This window comes from Amblyraja radiata, chromosome 21 (assembly GCF_010909765.2).
Source record: "Amblyraja radiata isolate CabotCenter1 chromosome 21, sAmbRad1.1.pri, whole genome shotgun sequence".
Taxonomy (NCBI): Eukaryota; Metazoa; Chordata; class Chondrichthyes; order Rajiformes; family Rajidae; genus Amblyraja; species Amblyraja radiata.
Window position 1 is genome coordinate 12,259,862 of NC_045976.1, and position 23,814 is coordinate 12,283,675.

The 23,814-nt window shown below is 42.5% G+C and overlaps 1 protein-coding gene across 14 annotated transcripts in view; it reads left to right on the forward strand.

The window, feature by feature from the left end:
- The window catches only part of eps8 (epidermal growth factor receptor pathway substrate 8), a 148,856-nt gene that overhangs the window by 112,427 nt on the left and 12,615 nt on the right, over nucleotides 1-23,814 (forward strand). For 10 of the 14 annotated variants that reach the window (XM_033039550.1, XM_033039541.1, XM_033039544.1 and 7 more), the window contains 10 exons: nucleotides 2,872-3,021; nucleotides 5,746-5,828; nucleotides 6,946-7,085; nucleotides 8,548-8,621; nucleotides 11,891-12,017; nucleotides 13,109-13,197; nucleotides 13,582-13,656; nucleotides 15,090-15,238; nucleotides 17,009-17,192; nucleotides 18,647-18,780. In XM_033039550.1, the coding sequence (XP_032895441.1) occupies nucleotides 2,872-3,021; nucleotides 5,746-5,828; nucleotides 6,946-7,085; nucleotides 8,548-8,621; nucleotides 11,891-12,017; nucleotides 13,109-13,197; nucleotides 13,582-13,656; nucleotides 15,090-15,238; nucleotides 17,009-17,192; nucleotides 18,647-18,780 (1,205 nt within the window). The remainder of the gene's footprint in view (nucleotides 1-2,871; nucleotides 3,022-5,745; nucleotides 5,829-6,945; nucleotides 7,086-8,547; nucleotides 8,622-11,890; nucleotides 12,018-13,108; nucleotides 13,198-13,581; nucleotides 13,657-15,089; nucleotides 15,239-17,008; nucleotides 17,193-18,646; nucleotides 18,781-23,814) is intronic. The other 4 variants (XM_033039549.1, XM_033039552.1, XM_033039553.1 and 1 more) reach the window with 1 other exon arrangement.

A 23,814-nucleotide genomic window follows, 5' to 3' on the forward strand; every position in this document is an offset into this window, starting at 1 on the left:
CCTCGCGTCCGACGTCTCCAGCTCCCTCCCGGTGACGCCGACCGGCTCGATTGTCTTGGAACAAAAGGTCAAGACATTTCATTTGCCCTGCAAAGTTCATTTTTTTTGAAGTGATGGATTTGATTAGCAGATATGAAATGACTGAAGATGAGAGTGTATGAGAGAAGCTGGGTTTAATGGGCACGAGAGCCATGGCTTGCCAGAAGTCATTGAGGTTATTGAGTTCCTCAATACAGGAGCTCCCCAGGGGCTAATAGCAACTAACGTCACAGATCTACTTAAAACTGAGTGCTATTGTCGAAGCTTGCACCTTATTCGTGAGATTTCAGGTAAATTGTTGAATTTGTAAATCTGTAGACAGACATTTTCGAATGAGTATTGTTCACAACAATGTTAAATGCACGTCTTTTGATTTATAGCCAGAGTCAAAATCTGTATTAAGTGTACTGAACCTCAAAGGGATTGGAATCCATGTTGCAGTTCAACTTGCTGGAGTGCAGTGCTGAAGGCTCCCCGAACCATTGTTTCTCTCATTCATATTAAATGTGTGGTGCAGCGGGACGAGCCACTGCCTCATAGCACCAGAGACCTGGGTTCCATCCTGACCTTGAGCATTGTCAGCGTGGAGTTTGCACGTTCTCCCTGTGACTGCATGGGTTTCCTCCGGGTGCTCCGGGTTCCTCCCACATCCCAAGGAAGTGCAGGTTTGTAAGTTAATTGGCCTCTGTAAATTGACACTAGTGTGTATGGAGTGGATTTGATAGTGGCATAGCATAGAACGAGTGTGAACAGGTGATCAATGGTTGGCATTGACTCGATGGGGAGGGCCAAAGGGCCTGTTTCCATGCTGTACCTCTAAACAAATTGGGGAGGAAAAGCTTGCCCTTGAGGTACCTTTCACCACTTCAGTACAAATAAATAAAGCTGATGCCTTATTTTTGAAAGGTTACCTGTGTAATGCTTGTACGGGGACTTACGTAGTCACAAGCTTCCACAAGGAACATGGTGATTATCATTAAACAGTTTGTTCCAATGGTTTTGATTAACAGATGAATATTTGTCAGGATATCTGAGAGAACGCTTCTGACCTTCTAATGGTGTAATGGAATCTTTCACCCTCCCACTGAGAGAGCAGACAGTTTAGCAGTCGCTTATTAATGCAGTGCAATGTCAGTCGAGACCTTTGCACCCAAGTCTCGAGAAGGGGACTGGAAACCATTGAATTCGGTCTGTTATGCTGTGTTAATAATTGGTGAATGCGTGACTGCACTCTGCAATCTGACTTTTCCAAACAGCTATGACTTTGAACTAGATTCTTTTATGAAAGGGTAGCAACAAAAGAACAGTGAAACACTTTTTACAAAATACATTAATTATCCTGGAAACACTTTTAAGGAGCCCAAGAGTCTGCAGTTAAAAAAAGATGCATTCTTGAAGAAATATTAATGACTTATAAAGTACTGTACAATGGACGTTGCCTATCGAATGACAACATACTGAATAGGTAGCAGTGGGGTGGTGACATGTTTGCAAGTGTTATTTGAAAGGTTAATTACAGATGGGTACTGCATCTAAAGATAAAAAGACTCTCTTAATAATGCACAATGGATTTTATTCTGCATGTTAGTTGGGATGAAATAAGGCAGGGAAAGGATTTCAGAAATGGACTGGAGAAAGCAAAGGTTGCGATAAAATTGTATTGATGTCGAATGGGGCCTTTTCTACATTGGGGATGCTACTATTTGTTGTGTAAATTAAGTGATTGATTAAAAGATACAACATGGACACGGGCTCTTCGACCCACCAAGTCCACGCCGCCCATTGATTACCCGTTCACACTAGTTCTATGTTATCCCACTTCCTGCACACGAGGAGGAATTTCCAGAGGGCCAAATTACCTACAAATATACGCTCATCTTTGGGATGTGGGAGGAAACCAGAAGAAACCCACACAGTCTTGGGGAGAACGTGCAAGCTTCACACAGACAGCACCCGAGATCAGATTGAACCTGTGCCTCTGGCGCTGTGATGTAGCGGCTCCACAGATTTGCAATGGGTTGGTAAATATCTTTTGGATGTGTAAAGATTTTAAATTAGCCCTGGGCACGGAAAATAACAAGAGTAAGGTTTGACATGCGTCTGGAGATGAGCCAGAATATGTGGGTGGGGGTAGTCAGAGAAGTCTTAAACAATCAGTACAAAATCTTTTTCCCAGGATGGAAATCTCAAACACTAAAAGGATACGTCTGTAAGGTGAGTGAGACAAAGATTAAAGGATTTAAACTTTATATCCTTTTAAAGGATTAAAAAAAGATGTGCAGAGGTCAGTGAGTGACTGGATAGCACTGGTAGTTGAAGCAGATACCTTAGTGGCATTTAAAAAAAACTTTTGGATAGGTATATGGATACATAAGGAGTGGAGGGATATAAGTTATGTGCAGGTAGATAAGTGATGGTCTTGCCATCATGTTCAGCACTGACATTGTGGGCAGAAGGGCCTTTACTTGTGCTATTCCGTGTTCTCCATAAAATGTACAGAGCAAATGGCCACAACCTTTGTGTGTTGAATTAAAGCTGCTTAGGAAACACTGAGTCTCTGCAGACCCTTGTGTAGAAAACTCTATCCTGGTTGCTGCATGATAAGGAACATGTTGGATTTATATGGGCATGGTAAAGAAGAAGAGATAATGCCTGAGATTAGGTAGATAAGCAAAGAGGATTGATGGAAATCTGCAATGCTTGCATTTGAAAAGGGAAAATTTGGGCTTTACTATCTGGGGTGTGGACCTGGTGATAATTCAGCAATAAATGTTATAGTTTGCTTCATGGTTTCAGGGGAGAACAAAAATGTTCCTTGCATTTTCTTTACAGAATGAGTTGGAGCACTTTCCCTTTAACACAATCCAGCATTTTCAATCTGTGACGAATGCCTGTAACTATGACTCCATCCTGGCACTGGTTTGCAAGGAACCTGGCCAAGGCAAACCAGATATTCACCTTTTCCAATGCGATGAAGTTAAGGTTGGTCAGTCTTTTATTTGCAACTGCATTTGTTTGATTCTTTATTTGTGTTACTAGTCTGCGTTGGACATGAAAATAGTAAGATGCATTTAATGCTTCCACATCTACTGCAGGTAAGAGGGTTTGGAACGTCGTTATGTTTTGCATTTACAGGGATTAGAACATAAATTGCTTTTGGGTTTTCGTACAACTTTTTTCACCTCTGTTTATAAATGAACTACTTCAATGAACAATTTCTTCACTAGTGCTGACCATCACTTATCCAGGATGTAGGTAGGTATTTCTTTGAAGACCTCTGCCAAAAGTGCTCTAAAATAGAGGAGGAAAAAGGGGAGAGTGACCCAGGTGCACTTTAATTTTGGTTGTGATGGCATTAGGGCGAATTGCCTGGAATAAAAAGGTCTTCCTAACCTATTAGTCAAAGAAGTCTCCGTGAGTTATAATGTGTTTAACCCCTTTATAATGGGAGCTATGGTTTGGAGTATTTGCTTCATCCGGTAGCTATTAACAATAGCAATTAACTTTTTCTTTGGTTTACTTTTACAAATTATGAGTAATGTCTTTTTGTAATGCAAGCATCGAAAGAAAGTATTGTCTGAACAAGAGCAATCCATAATCATGAATCCCAAGATATTACATGTTTAACAAATATAAATTGCTTAAAATTGACATACCTGTAGATGCTGAAACCTTTTGGGTTTAGTTAGTACAGGTGCACAACCTTTTATCCGGAGTTCCGGAAACCGAAAAGCTCCGAAAACCGGACATTTTTTCCAGGATGTCGTCTGCACACCAAAGCTCGCGTTTGGCACCAAACTTGACCCGAAACGACCCACGGTCAACCCAGGTCTGTCCTACTGTAGCGGCTGCCTCTTCCCCGGAGACCGGAGAGACACTTAAACATCTGTAAATCATTGCTTAAATGTTAGTCAGTTAGTTTGGAGGGCTTTTATGTGAAGGGGGGGGGGGGGGGTGAAGGGGGAAACTTTAATTCTTAGTCCCCTACCTGGTCGGAGAGGCGGGGAGCGGGCAATGCCTTACCGGGTCGCCGTGCAGTAAGCTCCGGAGCGCTGTGGCCGCCGACTCCCAACATTGCGGAGCTGGGGGCTGCGGGCGTCCGGCCGCGGGCGGCGCCGGTTGTAGCTCCAACCCCGGCAACTCTACCCCTGGCTGCGCGGCGCTCCAAATCCAGCGCGGCCCGCGGCCGGACGCCCGCAGCCCCAGCTCCGCGATGTTGTGTGTCGGCGGCCACAGCGCTCCGGAGCTTACCGCACGGCGACCCGGTAAGGCATTGCCCGCTCCCCGCTGGTATCCCAGCGCTGCAACGCCGCCGACTCCCAACATTGCGGAGCTGGGGCTGCGGGCGTCCGGCCGCGGGCGATGCTGGATTTGGAGCGCCGCGCAGCCAAGGGTAGAGTTGCCGGGGTCGGAGCTCCAACCGGCGCCGCCCGCGGCCGGATGCCCGCAGCCCCCAGCTCCGCGATGTTGGGAGTCAGCGACCACAGCGCTCCGGAGCTTACTGCACGGCGACCTGGAAAGGCATTGCCCGCTCCCCGCCTCTCCGACCAAGTAGGGGACTAAGAATTAAAGTTTCGCCCTTCACCCCCCCCCCCCCCCCCCCACCACATAAAATCCCTCCAAACTAACTGACTAACATTTAAGCAATGATTTGCAATGATTCCCCGGTCTCCGGGGAGGAGGCAGCCGCTCCAGACTTTTCAAGCCGCCCGCGCTACCTACCTAATCTACGCTAAAAATCTTCCATTCGGAAATCCGAAAAATTCCGAAATCCGAGAAGTGTCTGGTCCCAAGGCTTTCGGATAAAAGGTTGTGCACCTGTATCCCGTTTTGCTGCCTTTCAAATGTTTTAGTCATAATTACTGGGTCACTTGCTTTAGTGGTGTTAAATTGTTTCATTGTTTTTTCCTCTGAAGCTGCATATCACGATGTAGTCAACTGAACATTTATTAAGTGCCTTTTCTTCCAGAAAGGACAAATTCTGGCATTGTTTAGTATAATGACACCGTAGTTTAATTTAGAGATGCAGCGCAGAAACAGGCCATTCGGCCTACCGAGTCTGCGCCGACCAGTGATCCCTGCACACTAACACTATCCTACTCACAATTTACAATCTTTACCAAGCCAATTCGCCTACAAACCTGTATGTCTTTGAAGTGTAGGAGGAAACCGGAGATCCCGGAGAAAACCCACGCAAGTCTCGGGGTGAATCCGTTCAGACAGCACCCGTAGTTAGGATGGAACCCAGGTCTCTGGCGCTGTAAGGCAGCAACTCTACCACTGCGTCACCGTGGCTATGCTCTAACATATATTGTTTAACGTGTAGTATTTGGAAGATCCCACCCTGTTCCCAACATGTTAGTCAGTACTTATTTTTAATGGAACTTGGATAACTTCCAAGATTATTTTTAACAGTGTATCAGAAAAAGGATTAAATGTCTCAATTGTTAGTTCAGGGATTGCTTTCTTCTACCTGAAAGGAAAAAATAACTATAATGCTATCTTGCAGTAAAATTTAAACCGTCCACTAAAAGGCATTGGGTTTATTTGAAAAATAGCACAAACTGAATACTGCACTGGAGTTGGCAGCCGTTGAATGGATACTCTTGTTCAACAAATGAGTCCCACACGGTTAGTGAAAAGTGCAATTAGAGGTTTGAGGTGTCACCGATGCTGTGATGTTGTGACCAAATGCTCTTTTTTCAGGCTGAAATGATCCACGCAGATATCGACAGTGCAATCAGTGACAGTAAAGGCAGCAAACAGAAGAAGAGGCCCAGTACTCTGAGGTACAAAGACACACACACAAATGTTTATCATTTGCACTATTCTTGGTCATCTCTTTGGATTTCAATTTAACAGTAAGCTACCCATAAACAAGGAACTGCACATGCTGGTTTACGGGAAAAGGTGCAAAGAGCTGGAGTAACTCTGGAGCAAAGAGCGGGTCAGGCAGCATCTCTGGTGAACATGGGTAGGTGATGTTTTTGGTCAAGAACTTTTTCGGACTCATTTTTGAATGAATCTGAAGAGTCCCGACCCGAAACGTCACCTATCCATGTTCTCCAGAGACGCTGCCTGACCTGCTGAGTTACTCCAGTACTTTGTGTCTTTTTTTAAAGTAAGCTGTTTCTTTGAACACATTTGTGATGCTAAAAGCGTGGACATTAACTGGAGAATGTTGACGTACACCTGTTTGGACAGAAAATCATGACCAACTCATCTCAACCCCATTCTCCTGCCTTCTTCCCATAACCCCTGATATCCTTACTAATCTAGAATCTGTCTATCTGCGCCTTAAAAATATCCATTGACTTGGCCTCCACAGCTGTCTGTGGCAATGAATTCCACAGATTCACCACCCTCTGATTAAAGATATTTCTCATCATCTCCGTTCTAAAAGTACATCCTTTTATTCTAAGGCTATGGCCTCTGGTCCTAGACTCTCCCACTAGTGCAAACATTCTTGTGTTTTGCTCAAGGATAAGTTGTTTGATCTGTATTGTATTTCTTAATTTGAACTTGATTTTAAAACTAGGATGGGAGCTTTGGTTTGGTGTATTTGCTTAACCTTGTGCTGCGTTGCTATTAACAACACTGATATTATTGTGAAGTATAATGTACTGAATATAGAGTCACAGTGTGGAAACAGGTCTTTCGGCCCAACTTGCCCACACCGGCCAACATGTCCCAGATACATAGTCCCACGTCTGCATTTGGCCCGTATCCTTATAAACCTGTCCTATCCATGTACCTGTCTAACTGTTTCTTAAACGTCGGGATAGTCCCTGCCTCAGCTACCTCCTCGGGCAGCTCGTTCCTTACACCCGCCACCCTATGCGTGAAAAGGTTACCCTTGTTTTCTGAGTCAGGAGCATTAACTCTTCTTACTATTTATCGTTACAGAATGATTACAAATGCCGATAACTCCTGCATCCCCCCACCTCCAAGAGCGCCTGCCCCAGTTCCACCAGGCACGATCACACAGGTGGATGTTCGGAGCCGAGTAGCAGCTTGGTCAGCTTGGGCCTCACCTGCTGAACAAGGTGATTGGGCTTTCTCACACACACTGACACCTCCTGGGCAGCTGTGTTTTGTACAATGGGGGTTTCCATGGCTACTTTGGCACTATGCCAGATTACGGAATCCAAAAAGGCAGTTACGAAAATGCTGTGAATATGAAAAAGAAATTGAAACAAAGGTGAAACGATTTGAACTGTAACTATTGTGTCACAACTGCGAGAGAAAATGTAATAATGTTCAGCACCAAGAATGGAATGTGATTAATTTAGCTGCAGCTATTCCATCATTTGTAAAACCACCTCTTGTCACAAACCATTGGCCGTGGCCACTCTTGCTCTGAATGATTCATATCATTGCTTGTGTAATTAAGTTATTAACAAGCTCTCCATCCAGCTACTCAGGAAGCATGCCAACATGCATTTAAACCCGAATGAAATTAAGGTTTGGATTAATAAATGGCAAGTAAAAATTGTAATGACACAAATACCAAACACTAAATATATGAAAGTCTCGCATGTTCTCACCTTTGCTGAATGATGAAGGGGAATTACAGTGTTTCGCAACCGGGAGATCAGGTAGGTCCAGACAGACTGAGCGAAGGTGTTCAGCAAAACGATCGCCCAGTCTGCGTTTGGTCTCGCCGGTGCCAAACATTTAATTTCCCTTCCCATTCCACACTGACCTTTCTATCCTGGGCCTCCTCCATTGTCAGAGTGAGGCTAAATGCAAATTGGTGGAACAGCTCTTCATATTTTGCTTGGGCAGCTTACAACCCAACGGTATGACTATTGATTTCTCTACCTTCAAGTACCCCTTGCATCTCCATCCCTCCCCCGCCAAAGTCATACTAGCTTCAAAGTTGTCTTGTTGAGTCTCATTGTCTGGAACTCGTTTTCACATAGTCCACAGCTAACAATGGCCTGTTTCATTTCTCATCGTTACATTTTTGCATCACTTTCATTCATTTGTTCTATATTTCTCTCTATATCACCGTCTATATCTCTCGTTTCCCTTTCCCCTGACTCTCAGTCTCGACCCGAAACGTCACCTATTCCTTTTCTCCAGAGATGCTATCTGACCCGCTGAGTTACTCCAGCTTTTTGTGTCTATCTTTGGTTTAAACCGGCATCTGCTGTTCTTTCCTACACATCTATGATATTGTATTTACAGGCCTGTTTCATTGTTCTGTTGTCAGTACATTTGGCAATTAATCACTCTTGACTCTCTTGACTCTCGGCTCAAGCTAGCCTCTTGGTAGGACAACCCTCTCCCAGGATTTGACTGTCTCCATGTTGCTATATCCTTTTTTTAACTGAACAGGAAAGAGGTTGGGCATTCTGTGGAGAGTGACATCCCTCTAGAGAAAACATATCAATTTTACATTGAATTACAATAAGTCTATCTCATATTGAGATGTCAGTTTTCCGTAGATAGTGTAGAATTATGTATGTAAGTCCTTCTATTAAAATGCAATGTTCTCAACAGATGAAAAACAGAAGGTGGTTCATGAACCAGAAGAAACCTCAGATATGGCAGCCGTTAGAATTGATAGAGATGTGGTATGAACGCTTACTAAAAATTAAATCATCTAATTTATTTTCAACTGTTTAATGTTTGAGCAAATATACTGTGGAAGCATTTAAATTATTTTAATATTGTGCAAGTAAATTGATTTAACTTTGTACAGAGGAATATAGTTGATGTGATCAGCCATGGGATTTCCTAATGCAATCCCCCACCCCATCATCCTGCTAGTTTCACTGTTTGCATCCATATATCCCTTTATCACCTCTTCCACAGCCAACAATAGACCATTGTGGGCTCCACCTTTCCTTGGTCATCGGAGTTGGCTCTGATTTGTTCTGAATGTTTAAATACCTCCAGTTTACCTCTCCCCTAACTCTCAGGCTGAAGAAGGGCTCTGACCCGAAACGTCACCTATTCCGTTTCTCCAGTGATGCTGCCTCTCACTGAGTTACTCCAGCGTTTTGTGCCTATCCTTAATGCAGTGCTTGTATAAAGTTGATGTACTTAAATGATCATACTGAAGAAGGGTCACGACCTGAAATGTAGTCTATCCATGTGGTCCAGGGATGTTGCCTCACCCCCAAGTTACTCCAGCATTCTGTGACTTTTCTTGCAGTTAAATGAGTAGTCATTAAGTATTCCTAATTTACCATTGCAAATTTCAAAAATCAAGAACGGTTTATATTTTGTAATTACACTATACAACATAATCTGTTGATTTTATTTTGAAAAGATCTCTTATGATCTCAGAAGTGAAATAGATCATGGCCTGGTTCACACTTGGACATGAGGCACTGTGCTCGGGTTTATTAGAGTTTACACAGAGAGAATCTGGGTATCACCTGCTCCGTCTGCATTAGGGAATTACTAATGACACAAAGCAGGTTGCTGCATGCAAGTTTTTTTTTCTCAATAGTTGCAATGATCTCAGGACTGAGTATGACTTTTTATTTATGAAGCTTAAGAGTACAAGAAGTAGCAAGAATATCTACTGTTACCTGCTTGTCAGGAAAAACAACTTCCATGTGGGAACGTCCTGAAAATAGAATAGCCTGTTTAAAAGTGACGCAGCTGGTAGAGCTGCTACCTCACAGCGCCAGAGACCCGGGTTCAATCCTGACTACGGGTGCTATCGCTGGGCAGTTTGCACATTCTCCAGATGACCACATGTGTTTCCTCTGGGTGCTCTGGTTTCTTCCCACATCACAAAGACATGCGGGTTTGTAGGTTAGTTGGCCTCTGTAAATTGCCCCCTAATGTGTTGAGAGTGGATGCGAAAGTGGGATAAAATAAAACTAGTGTGAACTGGTGATTGATGGTCGGCGTGGACTTGGTGGGTCGAAGGGCCTGTTTCCACGCTGTGGCTCTAAAATGAAAACTAAAACTAAATTCATCAAGATTGATCATCCATCTTTCTTGACACCAACACAAATGTATCCATCTTCCTTTTCCTATGTTCTGTTAGTGACCCAATTGATAGTAAATAATAGGGTTTAATTTTTAGTGACAAGGTATTAACAGCCAGACCTAGATCTTTCAGTAACATAACACTTATTGTCCTCTTGGTAGTTGATATTGTTGACACACAAAAGCCTGCTTGTTTTACCACTCTACTCGTTTTACTGTACATAAGCAAATATTCTGCATGATTTGTTTTAAACTGGAAGGTCTGTACAGCCATGCAGAAGTTGCTGAGCTGCAACGAGCACTCTAATGTTACATCAACATTTTATCATGCCTTCCCACAAATGATAATGCATACCTTTTACTCTAGAGAAATTGCTGAGCATTTCACTTTTGGCCCACTTTATTTCAATTCTACAGTAATTTTTGTTTCCCATCTTTAATTTATATGCCAGTTGTTTTGGTTTATTGGGTTTTAGTTTTGCCGCCTTGTTGACAACTGACTCTTCACGCAGTTTAAAGAGAACTGCAGCACAGTGGCACTGCGGTAGAATTGCTACCTTCCAGCACCAGTGGCCCGGGTTCGATCTTGACTATGGGTGCTGTCTGTAAGGAGTTTGTACGTTTTCCTCGGGTACTCCAGTTTCCTCCCACACTCTAAAGACGTACAGGTTTGTAGGCTAATTGGCTTTGGTAAAATTGTAAATTGTCTCCAGTGTGTGTAGGATGGTGTTAGTGTGCAGGGATCGCTGGTCAGTACAGACTTGGTGGGTCAAACGGCCTGTTTCCACACTGTTTCTCAAAAATAAAATAAACTAAACTGAAGCCACCGAATGCATTCATTCATTCTGAATTTTCTGACAAGTTACAACTTGCCCCTTGCCCATCTCTTACCAAGTTTTACATATCTTGTTGGACTACTTCCTTTCTACCTAATTTAAATTGAAGCCAAATTTTTAATTGATCAGTATCTCTTCTTGCAGAAGGGCATGTGGCAGTGTGCCATCCTATCCAGTTGCAAGCTGCATTGTTATGTTATTTACATTGTACCAAATGTTGCAATACTGTTTGCAGATTTTTTTTTAATGGGATTGATCACTTGCCCATTGATTTGTTTGCCTCACATTTACTGTTGTGCACTTCATACCAAGCTGAGAATGAAATGACCACAGGACAGACGTTTTGTAAAGTTTGGTGGAGTGAATGTAATCTCTTATTACAGCTACAGAAATTGGGCTCAATATTTATGATAAAATGTATAGAAATTACACAATGTAATTATGGTAATAGAGAGAAACACACAGACACAATTCCTTGGCCCACCCAGTCCACACAGACCCCCAAGCACCGAGTTACTCTAATCCTGCACATATACCATTTTATTCTCCCCACATTCCCATCCACTCTCCCCACATACTAGGGTTGACATATCGTGACCAATTCACCTATCATACAAATTTCTTTGGGATGTGGGGGGGGACTGGAAGACCCAGGGGAAACCCACGTGATCACAGACAGCATATGCAAACTCCACGTAAACAGTTCCCAAAGTCAGAATTGAACTCTGGCACTGTGAGGTGATGGCTTGACAAGTCTATGCCTCACACATAAGTAGATCCATCATGATTTGTTGTTTGTATGTGGACCCGTTATGGTTTAGCATAAGCTTATTGAAGCAAGATTTCTTTCCATCAATTTTTTTCATTTGTTTACCTTTTTGTTGAACAACATTTGTTAACAAGGTGACACAAAGGAAGAGTTGCATTATTTTTTTAATGTTAGCATGTAAGATAAAGCTTCATATAACTATTTCTCAATGTAAGGCAGATATAGAGATATGCTTGCAGGATGACAAAATGCTTTTTCTGTAACTGTGTATTCAACTTTTCCGTGCCAGCAAATTTTGAACCATGTTTTAGATGATGTGGAAGCATTTGTTATTAAACTTCAAAAGGCTGCAGAAGCATTTTCTCAACTTTCACAAAGGAAAAAATCAAAGAAGAGTAAAAAGAAAGGACCGGGAGGTGAGTAGCGTTTGAGACCTTTATAATGTTTAAAACATTGTGATTTTTGCGCTGCAAAATGATATTGAGGGGATGTAGCCATGTGAAAGTATAAGTGTTTTTGAATAATGTACCTGTAAATTTAACCAAATGGGAAAGTTGGCCCGAGTCTAGTGCATTGCTTAAAGAAGCAATGAACTGCAGATGCTGGAATCTTGAGCCAAACACAAAGTGTTGGAGCAGCTCCTGAACCAAGTAAACCTCAGGCTGCTGCAGGGCTTCCTCTGTCGCCCTTGACTGGCTCGGCCCGCCAAGCAACATCCCTCTCCTCACCTGACCGCCTTTGTGTCCCGGGGCACCTCCTGCAGGTGTCGTTGAAGCCGCTGGAGGCATGCTCCCCACGTCTGTCGTCGCCAGCGGCTTCCTCCACCTCGACTCTCCTGTCTTCCGGGCCGAGCTCAGCAGCTTCCAAGCTTCCCCCCTGCAGGCTGTGGCCCGGCATGCCTTTCTTTGCATCAATGAGCCAGGTCTGCTGGGTCTTTCCTTCGCGACATTCCGCCAGGTCCTTCTTCATTTGGCTCGTTGATGTAGTCTACATGGATTTGAACTAGGTCTCGTATGGAAGGCTGGACCAAATTTAGGGCAAGCTGGCACATCCGATTCCAGCAATGTTCCTGCAACACATTGTTTCTTGCTCCAGATTCCAATGTCTGCAGTCTCTTGTTGTATCTTCAATTCAATGGGATGTTAAATGGGGTGGAGAGCTTGTTATGAGCAGGCTGGCTGACTCAATGACTATTACTTTGATATGTTCTATACACTGTATGCTAGGTTGATCCCATTAATATCACTTAAATAAATCTATTTTTTTTAAACTAAGATCTTGACAACAATATCATGTAGTTTGGTATTGGTAAGGGACATGTATATGGAAATTAAACAGATTCAAAAGTCATTTGTTAAAAATACAAAAATAGATGTAACTGCTCCAAAGTTAATGAATTTGTGTAACATTAGATTGCTGTCCAATGTTATAACCATGTACATAAATAGCAGCAGGCTTTCATGAGCGACATTTTTGTCCACTATATCTTCCTCCTCTCGCTGTTTAGAGGGTGTTCTAACACTCCGTGCAAAACCACCACCACAAGATGAATTCTTCGACTGTTTTCAGAAATTCAAGCATGCATTTAACCTACTGGTAAGTTACCTTCTTTAAGAGTGTTAGCTGAATTAGATTGTTTTGAAATTTAAAACATGAAATGTCTTGCAGATTATAAATATTTCTTGTACAGTTGCTATCTTTTACTTGTCTTATAATACACATCCTCAACTACAAATTGTCATATCCACGCCATGAAGTAACATTTAACCTAATGCGACAATTATGGAACTCCATTTGACTGAAATAGTAAGGCATAATCTTCCACCTTCACCTGTCATAGCATAAATACTGTGTTTAATCAGGTTGCATGGGAAATATAAACAGCCTTTTATTTTCCTGAAACTTAAGTTTGATCATATGATTGACCATATCTGTAGTTCTTGTTCAATACTTGCACTCATTGTTTCTCATTCAATTTAGGCCAAATTAAAATCCCACATCCAGAATCCGAGTGCAGTTGACCTGATCCATTTCTTGTTTACGCCGTTGAATATGGTGAGTTAATAGTTTTTGAATAAACAACCATCAAATTGCAGTCTGCATTCTGACTGATAACATATGGAGTTTACTAATCCTCTGTCGTTCAAGACGATGATTTGGCTGAATTATGAGGGAGGCAGGCGTTGTGCATAGAATACCACAGCTCATTTGACCGAGTATGTCTTTATTCCACACCGCTATATCCTTCAATTTTATTTTCCATTCAGCATTTTTCTAATTCCCATTTAAAAACCCTCATTAATTCTGTGCCTTCCAACCTCTTTTCGGCAGTCGGTACTTTGTTTAAAACGTTTTCCTTGTCTCCCTTAGTTCTTTTTACAGTCACATTATACATGCTCTACCTATGGTTATTAATCACATCCACCAGAAATAACTTGCCTTATCTAATCCCATAATAATGTAAGCTCTTTAAAATATCAGCCGTCCACCCTGAAAAGGTGAACGGTTCTAATTTCCGCGTTAACTGTAGAGACAAAGAACTGCCGAATCTGGTTTATACCAAAGATAAGCGGGTCAGGCAGAATCTTTGGAGAACATAGATGGGTGATGTTTCGGGTCAGGACTCTTCTTTAGGTCAAAAAACCCCAACCAAGAGCAGCCAGTATGTTCACAATTTCTCTGTTTTTGTGAGACTCTAATGTGGTGGCATTTACAAGAAAGATTCAGCAGTTCTGCGTTGAATTGCCCATAAAGTTCTATACCACATATATTTCTAATGGTTTGATGGTTTTGGAGTGTTTACTTGAGTAGATGGTGGTTGAGTCGGTGGAGAAGTGTGAGTGGTTTTCCTGTCTTACTTTGTTTAGTGAGATCAATTGGAACTCTTATTTCATTCCCCCAAATCAAAGATGTAGGTTCAGTGGCTACAGTAAAGAGCCTGTCCCACTTTCACGACTTAATTCTTTCATCCCGACCATTTTTTTAACTCGTGGACATTTTTTATCGGGCTGGAAAAAACGTCCTGATTTACCTGATGCCACGAGTACTTATGGCTAGCATAACGAGCCGCTACGATATATCTACGAACTCTCACAACCTCCTACGGACTCGTTACGAACATTCTGCGAGTTTGAATCGGGGGAAAACTCGGGAGAATTCGTGAATTACCTCGTGAAAGTGGGACAGGCCCTTAAATCACCTACTTTAAGTACGCAGCTAAAGAATCAAAGGAGTTGGTGGGCATTCAAGAGCGAATAAGTTGCAGGCCTGCAGAGAAATGAGAGGAGGTATAGTGAAGATAAAATTACGATGTCGCGTAAATGACGCCCAAGTGGGACAGGCCCTTTACTTGCAGCAAGGAGCCAGTATTGTTTCATTGAGCTAAGTAACCTCCTATATTGAAATAAAGCAGGAATCAAAGGTGCTAGGGATGTTGTTATACATAGAGCTTATTTCTACAATTAATCTTTAATTGTTTTATTTTGCAGGTCTTACAAACCAGTGGAGGGCCTGAGCTGGGTGGTTCAATTCTCTCTCCTCTCCTAACAAAGGATGCAATAGATTTTTTAAATACATGTGTCACAGCCGAGGAAAAAGCAGTTTGGTTTTCTTTAGGAGAAACATGGACCAAGCCCAGGCAAGTTGATGACAGCACTCATTTATTTATCTCTTCTCAGAAATGTTGTGATATAAAGTTATGGATTTCAGCTGATTTAATTGAGCACAGTTGCTTGGCAACAAAATGATTGCCTTTCATCCCCGGCATCTTCTCTCATTCTTTGAATTTCCAGATAATTTGAGGAGAATTTCTGGCATCTTTGCAACAGGAAATGGATACTTTGTCAATAGTGTTAAACATCACGTGTACCAACAACGGCACAATTAAATTCTTACTTGCAGCAGCACAACAGGCTTGTAAACCCCAAACATATAGATAATATATAATAAACAAAAATTAAATTAAATAATAACCACAATTCTGGTGCAAAATCCCCAAAGTCATTGGTGCAACCAAAGACAGAACACTGAAGTTCCTAGCTGAGATCTTGTCCACTGTCAGAGTGAGGTCACACGTAATATATATATATATATATATATATCCCTACCCCACCTTATGCATCCTGCTAGTTTTATTGTTCGTATCCCTTCGTGATCACCTCCTGGATCATTGTGGACTCCACCTTTTCTGAGTCATCAGTGCCAAGTCTGATTTGTTTTGGTGCCTTTTCATACCTCTAGTTTCCCTTTCCCCTGACTCTCAGACTGAAGAAGGGTCTCGACCCAAAACTTCACCATTTCCTTTTCTCCAGAGATGCTGCATGACCCGCTGAGTTACTCCAGCATTTTGTGTCTAACTTTAGTGTTGTGTAGTGTTCAAGAGCCTGACGGAAGAAGCTATTCTTGATCCTGGTGGTCACTTCTGTACCTGTCTCCTGATGGTTGGAGTGAGATAAGAGCGCGACCAGGGTGGTGTTGCTCCTTGATGTCTTAATTTCCTTCTTTCAAAAGACATTGCACTGTTACTCTGAAATATGTTCCACATTCATTGTAAAGACACTAAAAATGACAAACGTCACTCATTTGTAACAAGATATTTAATTCTACACCAGGTTTTGAGTCTTTTGAAGGAAACTATTTGTGCCTGTCATTATTAATCCAATAATTAATCTGAGTTACTAAAATTGGTATGAATGCTCTCTGAAAATGTTTGGAATGCTTGTTTGGTAAGAATTCAAGGTTGTTACTTCATGACATAGGCACCTTTATTATTTCAAATGTTGTCAATACTATAATTGAAACTGATTAACTGATTAACCTTCAATTCAAATGAACAAATCGCCCTACGATAATGTAGCAATGACCCATGCCCTTTTGTGGATGAGAAAACAAATTTGTTGTTATATAATCTATTGAAAGGTTCTAGTTTAGTTTATTGTCGCGTGTATCAAGGTACAGCGAAAAGCTTTTGGTGTGTGCTATTCAGTCAAAGAAAAAACTACATGAATACAATCAAGCCGTCCGCAGTGATTTAAATGAGTGGCACAGTTGTAATGGACGAGAACAGATCCACTTCAGAGACCTGCATGCAAAAGGTGCTCTGGCTCCATCTTGGGTGTCTTTGTGGGTTCAATTGTTAATAATAAACTTCAAAGCTTTTGATATAACTAGTCTGATCATTTCAGATCCTTGCATTAAAGTATGGATATGCTGACCATTTATATTTTTAGATGAATTTTAAGCCTATCAAAATGCAACTATTACTTTCCGCAAAGGTTATACATGACTGTAGATGTTCTGCCCGACCAATCTTCATTGCTGTACTATAGACAAGGTCTCAGTTTTGTGCTTTTAATCTGGAAGGATTCATTCATTTTCACTGACATTTCGCTGTTTTTGTTGGTTGTAGATCCGAGTGGCCTAAAGATCAGTTCATCCCTCCTTACGTGCCTCACTTCAGAAACGGGTGGGAGCCTCCCTTACTATCATTTCTGGGCACACCGTGTGAACAGGAGCTGAATCACCTGGCTGAATCGGTGGCCAACGCAGAGCATCAGCGGAGGCAAGAAGAGCAGAGGCGGCTGAGTGAAGAGGTACCTACTACACTAGCCAAGTTTGTGCTCACCTGTCAGTGTGGTCATTTCACCAAGCCAGCAGTTTACCACAGCTGGACACGCAACATACGGAGTTTACCATGACTATTCAATACTATGGAAATCACATGGCCTTTTGAACGCTAAGTGAAATATAAAGGAAATAATAGTTGAGAAGTTTAAACATGACAGGATAATTCCATGCCTAGGACATATATCCACCTATCACTTGCCGGGTTTTGTCGTGCCCCCACCTCTCTTCCAGCTTCCCCCCCCCCCTCTTCTACAATCAGTTTGAAGAAAGGTCCCGACCCAAAACATCGCCTGTCCATGGCCTTCAAAGATGCTGAATTACCCAAGTGCTTTGTCTCTTTTTGGTAAACCAGCATCTGCAGTTCCTTGTAGCTTTATTGAAATGTTAAATAAGTGCAGTTTACATTATGAGAGCAGTCGTCCATTAGTTGTGGAAACAGTTAAATGGTTTTAGTGAATCTTCATTCTCAGATCAATCAAAGTTGTGATATCACAACAGGAAGAGCTTTTTTTCCCCTTTGTTATTAGGCTTCTGAATGTTCCTTCCATTAGTTAGGGTTCTGTTCGATTCACCACTACCCCATCGCGGACATTGGACTTTGTCTGTGGAACTGATGCTCTACAATCGTGTATGAAGGAACTGCAGATGCTTTAAACCAAAGGTAGACACAAAATGCTGGAGTAACTCAGCGCGACAGGCAGCATCTCTGGAGAGAAGGAATTCCTTCTCTCCAGAGATGCTGCCTGTCCCGCTGAGTATCTCCAGCATTTTGTGTCGATCTTTGATGCGCTACAATATATGATGATGACAGATGGCACAATGGGCTAAGTGTTCGGCTGGCAACCGGAAGGTAGCCGGTTCGAATCCCGCTTGGAGTGCATACTGTCGTTGTGTCCTTGGGCAAGACACTTCACCCACCTTTGCCTGTGTGTGAATGTGTGTGAGTGATTGGTGGTGGTCGGAGGGGCCGTAGGCGCAGAATGGCAGCCACGCTTCCGTCAGTCTGCCCCAGGGCAGCTGTGGCTACAGAAGTAGCTTACCACCACCGAGTGTGACTGAGGAGTGAATGAATAATGCGATGTAAAGCGCCTTGAGTATTAGAAAGGCGCTATATAAATCCCATCCTTTATTATTATTATTACAATGCTGAGAACTATATTCTGCACTCTGTATTTTCCCCTTTGCTCAACCTATTGTACTTGACTTGATTGTGTCTGTGTATGGTATATCTGATTTGTTTGAATTGCATGCAATGCAAAGCTGGGTACATATGCCAATTATAAACCTGAACCACAACCGTCCATTGCAAATACTTTAAAGAAAATTAACCACTTCAGAAGATTATTTAATGTGAAGGTTAAGTGGTATTGGAATCATTTAAATATCTGATCTGTGGGTTTCTTTGTTTTTTGTTTTCCAGCAAGCCATATCCCAGGAACATCTTTCAAGTGACGGGTATGCATACAGCAATTCGAATTACAAGAGGCGATCTTTGCTGCAACAAGGAACAGCTAACGCAGGCTTTAAGAAAACTAGTAGCCGACATGTAGCTAGGTAACGGTTGGAGGATACGTGTTGTGCTGTGGACAGTTGTCTTGACTTTGTTTAAAAGAAGCCTTTATGCATCTTCTCCTTTTCCATCATGATCACTTTCCTACGAATTCTTTGAACTATTGCATTGAAATCTTATACTTGCTCCTGTGCTATTTTGATCGAGAGTGCAAAGTTGCATTCGATATTTCTCGGTGATGGTGTGATCAGTTATATTGGTGTGCAAAATTTGTTTTAAAAAGCATGAACACTATTACAGTACTACTGCCGTAGAACTGCTGTAAGGCAGCACTGTGGTGCTGTGGTAGAGTTGCTGACTCACAGCGCCAGAGACCCAGGTTCGATCCTGATTATGGTTGCTGCTAGTACGGAATTTATACGTTCCCCCTGTGATCGCGTGGGTTTTGTCCAGGTGCTCCGATTTCCTTCCACATTCCAAAGGCATGCAGGTTGTCATAGAGTGATGAAGTGTGGAAACAGGCCCTTCGGCCAAACTTGCCCACACCGGCCAATGTGTCCCAGCTACACTAGTCCAAACTGCCTATGTTTGGTCCAAACCTTGCCTTTCCATGTACCAGTCTGACTGTTTCTTAAATGTCGGGATAGTCCTGCCTCAACTACCTCCTCTGGCAGCTTGTTCCATACACCAACCAATCTTTATGTAAAAGAGTTACCTTTCAGATTCCTATTTCTCATTTACCTTAAACCCATGTCCTCTGGTCCTCGATTCACCTACTCTGGACAAGGGACTCTATGCATCTACCGTATCTATTCCTCTCATGAATTTATACACCTCAATAAGATCACCCCTCATCCTTCTGTGCTCCAAGGAATAGAGTCCCAGTCTACTCAACCTCTCCCTATAGCACAGACCCTCTAGCCCAGGCAACATCCATGTAAATCTCCTCTGTCCTTTCCAGCTTGACAACATCTTTCCTATAACATGGTACCAAGAACCGAACACAATTCTTTAAGTGTGGCCTTACCGACGGCTTATACAACTGCAACATGACCTCCCAACATCTGTACTCAATACTCTGACTGACGAAGGCCAATGTGCCAAACGCCTTTTTGATTAACTTATCTCCCTGCGACTCCACCTTCAAGGAACGATGCATCTGCATTCCTAGATCCCTCTGCTCTACAACACTCCCCAGAGGCCTACCATTCACTGTGTAGGTCCTGCCCATGTTAGGCTTCTGAAAATGCAACTCCTCACATTTCTCTGTATTAAACTCCATTAACCATTCCTCAGCCCACCTGGCCAACCAACCAAGATGCTCCTCACAACCATCTTCACTATCCGTAAAACCACCCACTTTTGTATCATCTGCAAATTTGCTAATCTTGCTGTATATGTTCTCATCCAGAGTTCTTGCCGTCTGTCCCTCGTGTGTAGGATAGAACAAATGTACGGGTGATCGTTGGTCAGAGTGGACTTGGTGGGCCAAAGGGCCTGTTTCCATGCAGTACCTTTAAACTAAATTAGATATAATATATCAACACCACTAACTTTTTACTGTTCTATTTTTCTGATATCCTGAACAGTTGATCTCCACGTAATCTTGTCATAACCTCAAAAACAAGTTCTGCTTTAGATATGCAGGGTTTTTTTTCACAACCTAAATTAGATGCTTTAAGGCATGAAAAGCATTAATATTACAAATTGAAGCAAGATGTTTACTCTGTTCTGATCGTGAATGTATAGTATGAATGCAACTTAATATGTGAGCAAGAAGGAAATCTCACTCTGCTTCACATCGCTATCACGTAACAACTTAAAATATTTGGTGAGTATACATATATTGCAGAATTTCTATAAGACAAAAGAAAAAGACTGCAAAAAAAAAAGGGACATTGTTGCAAAAATGCACAAAATAGAAAAATACACTAGATGTTGGAGTAACTCAGTGGGTCAGGCAGCAGATCTGGAGACATGGACCTATCTATGTTCTCCGGAGATGCTGCCTGACCTGCTGAGTTATTCCAGCACTTTATGTCTTTACTTGTTTACCAACTTCTACAGTTCTTTGTGTCTGCACAAATAGAAAACAATTCCATGGTGGTTCAAGGGATAATCACTGCTGTTCCATGGCTGAGGTAGGGTTCGGGTTGTGCAGGTCGGTACAAGAACCTGCAAGGTGGTGCAGCGGAAGAGTTTCTACCTTACAGCTCCAGAGACCCGGGTTTGATCCTGACTACGGCCGCTGTCTGTACGTTCTCCCCGTAACTTGCGTGGGGTTTCTCCCACACTCCAACGACATGCAGGTTTGTAGGTTAATTGACTTGGTATAATTGTAAATTGTCCCTAGTGTGTGTAGGATAGTGTAAGTGTGCGGGGATCGCTGGTCTGCACGGACTCGGTGGGCCGAAGGTCCTGTTTCCGCACCGTATCTCTCAATTAAACTAAAGCTGATGGGTGTAGGAAAGTAGCTTTTCCTGAACCTGGAGGTGTGGGACTTCAGGCTTATGTACCTCCTGCCCGACGGTAGCAGCGAGAAGAAGGCATGACTCGGATGGTGGGGATCCTTGATGGTAGATGTTGCCATCTTGAGGCAACATCTAAGTCGTGTAGATGGTGGGGAGGGCTGTGCCAATGATGGATTGGGCTGAGATCACCACATAAGCCACCAGTTGGTGAGGTATACCCTGTGGCAGAGATTGTAATTCTCATACTGGCCTCATCAGTCACATTTGGAACCTGAGTGGGAGGTATTCATCTTTGATACCAAGAGACGGCCCAGGAGGTTGTTGCTGAGAGTAAAAGAAAAAGCCAAAGCGCTCAATAGTTGGTGATGTGTAGATTGATGGACTGGCCATTGATAAGAGCTATCACAGGACAGTGCTGTTTTGATGGGAAATGGAAGAGATTTGGGTTGGCCATGAAATTTATTGATACAGCATAATTGTTAAAATGGTCGACCATTTGTGCAAAGATGAATCAAAGATGAAATGTTATATTTAAGGTAAGCTTTTTCATCAGATATTTCAGTAATTCTACTTTTGCCTAATCTATTGCTTTTTGTTGTTGACGTGGACCATTATAAAAAGGAACATTTTCTCAGCAAAATTAATAACACCAAGATTTTATAGACTTGTTCAAGAAAGCCAATTTGAAATTTAATGATGGACGCAGAATGCTGGAGTAACTCGGCATCTCTGGAGGAAAAAGATGGGCAACGTTTCGGGTCGGGACCCTTCTTCAGACTGAAAGTAGGGGATGGGGGAAGACGGGGGTGAAGAAATGGAGGTGAGAAAAGACCAGGAGCAATCTGGGCAGGCACCAAATGACCTCATGGTCGGCCCATTGTTGGCTAGGAAAGGTGCAATCTCAAGAGGGGTACAACGTGGTGAACTGTGGAGCTGGTTACACAACTAGGGTGGAGGAAGTGGACAAGAGGGGAGGGGAGTGATAGTAGAAGTTACTTTAAATTAGAGATTTCAATGTTCATACCGCTGGGTTGTAAGCCAGTTTAATGAATTTATACACCCCTCAGAATAAAACATTTAAGATAAATGAATTGATGAGGTTAAGTAGCAATGTCTTGTTTCTCTGAAGTTCCCAGTTGAATTACCATACAAGCGCATGGTGAATTTGGGGCATGTAATTATCTTACTAACTGCTCGGCATGTGGCTGCGATTTCTATTTGACATGGAGCTTTTGTTGCCAGTGTCAGAACTAGCAACAATTATATATATTTTCCCATCCTCCGGGTCCCGATTTTAAAATTACAGCTTCCTTTTATTTCTCTTGCACTTTTCTCTTTCACATGTTTTATTTTCTGCTTTTCTGTGACGCTGCTTCCAAGCCTCCTGATGTATGCTGATTCCATATGCATTTCAGACAAAGTCAAAACCACTTTCCATGGTACTGTAGCAGTTGAACATCCAGCTAAAAAAGAACTTGAATTTAATTTGAACATTATGTTTGTTGTTTGATAACAGGAATGCAAGCAAATAATCTGCCCTACTAAACATCAACGCTAAGCATTGAATTTCTGTTGTAACTCTCGCATGGTTTGGCAATTTTTTGTGTTCATCCATCAGATGTTAAAAATATTAACGCTTTAGTTCTAAGTTTCAGTTTAGCGTTAGCACTGTTGAATGTTCTCGATTGTGATTAGATGTGCTGCATGATCTTCTGTGAATTAATCTGATTTGTGTGCTTGCAGCATAATCTACACTTCCTATGCCATAGTCATACAGCGCAGAAACAGGCCCTTCGGCCTAGCTTGCCCACACCCACCAACATGTTCTAGCTACACTAGTCCCACATGCCTGCGTTTGGCACATATCCCTCGAAACCTGTCCTATCCATGTACCTGTCTTAAGTGTTTCTTAAACATTGGGATAGTGCCTGCCTCAACTACCTAACAGCTTGTTCCATACCCCCACAACCCTTTGTGTGAAAAAGTTACCCCTCAGATTCATATTAAATCTTTTCCCCTTCACTTTAAATCCATGTCCTCTGCTCCTCGATTCACCTACTCTGGGCAAGAGACTGTGCCATTATACTTTTTTTAAAGTATTGTTTTGTTTTCAAAGGTATTTGGCTTGTCCATTTTCATTCTACGGTAGTAGTAGAGGCTCCCCTCGATCATGACTGACCATGGGTGATGCATCCTAGTTTGTCGGATGCAAGCCTGGGCGATGTCATATGGAGGACAGGCTGTTGCCCATGCAGCACGTCCCCCCTCTCCATGTCGCTGATCGATCCAAAGGAACAGTAGGGCCATTACAGTTTGGCACCAGCGCCGTTGCAGGAGCTGCCAGAGCGAGGTTGTAGACAACGACGAACTGCCTTAGGGACTCCGACTCTGGATTTTCTTGAGGTTTATTCCTGGAGTCGTTTCCATGACTGGATATGGCCACAAGGCAGTGGAGGTTTTAAATCTAAGTTTTCCATCTCCTAGAAGGTTTGCCTTCCCAAGCTGAAGAAAGCACAGAAACCTCAGTCATCTCTTGAGTGGTGAAATGACTGAATAATTCAGCAAAGCTCTATTACAAATAGAACCAATAGGGTGGCACAGTGGTAG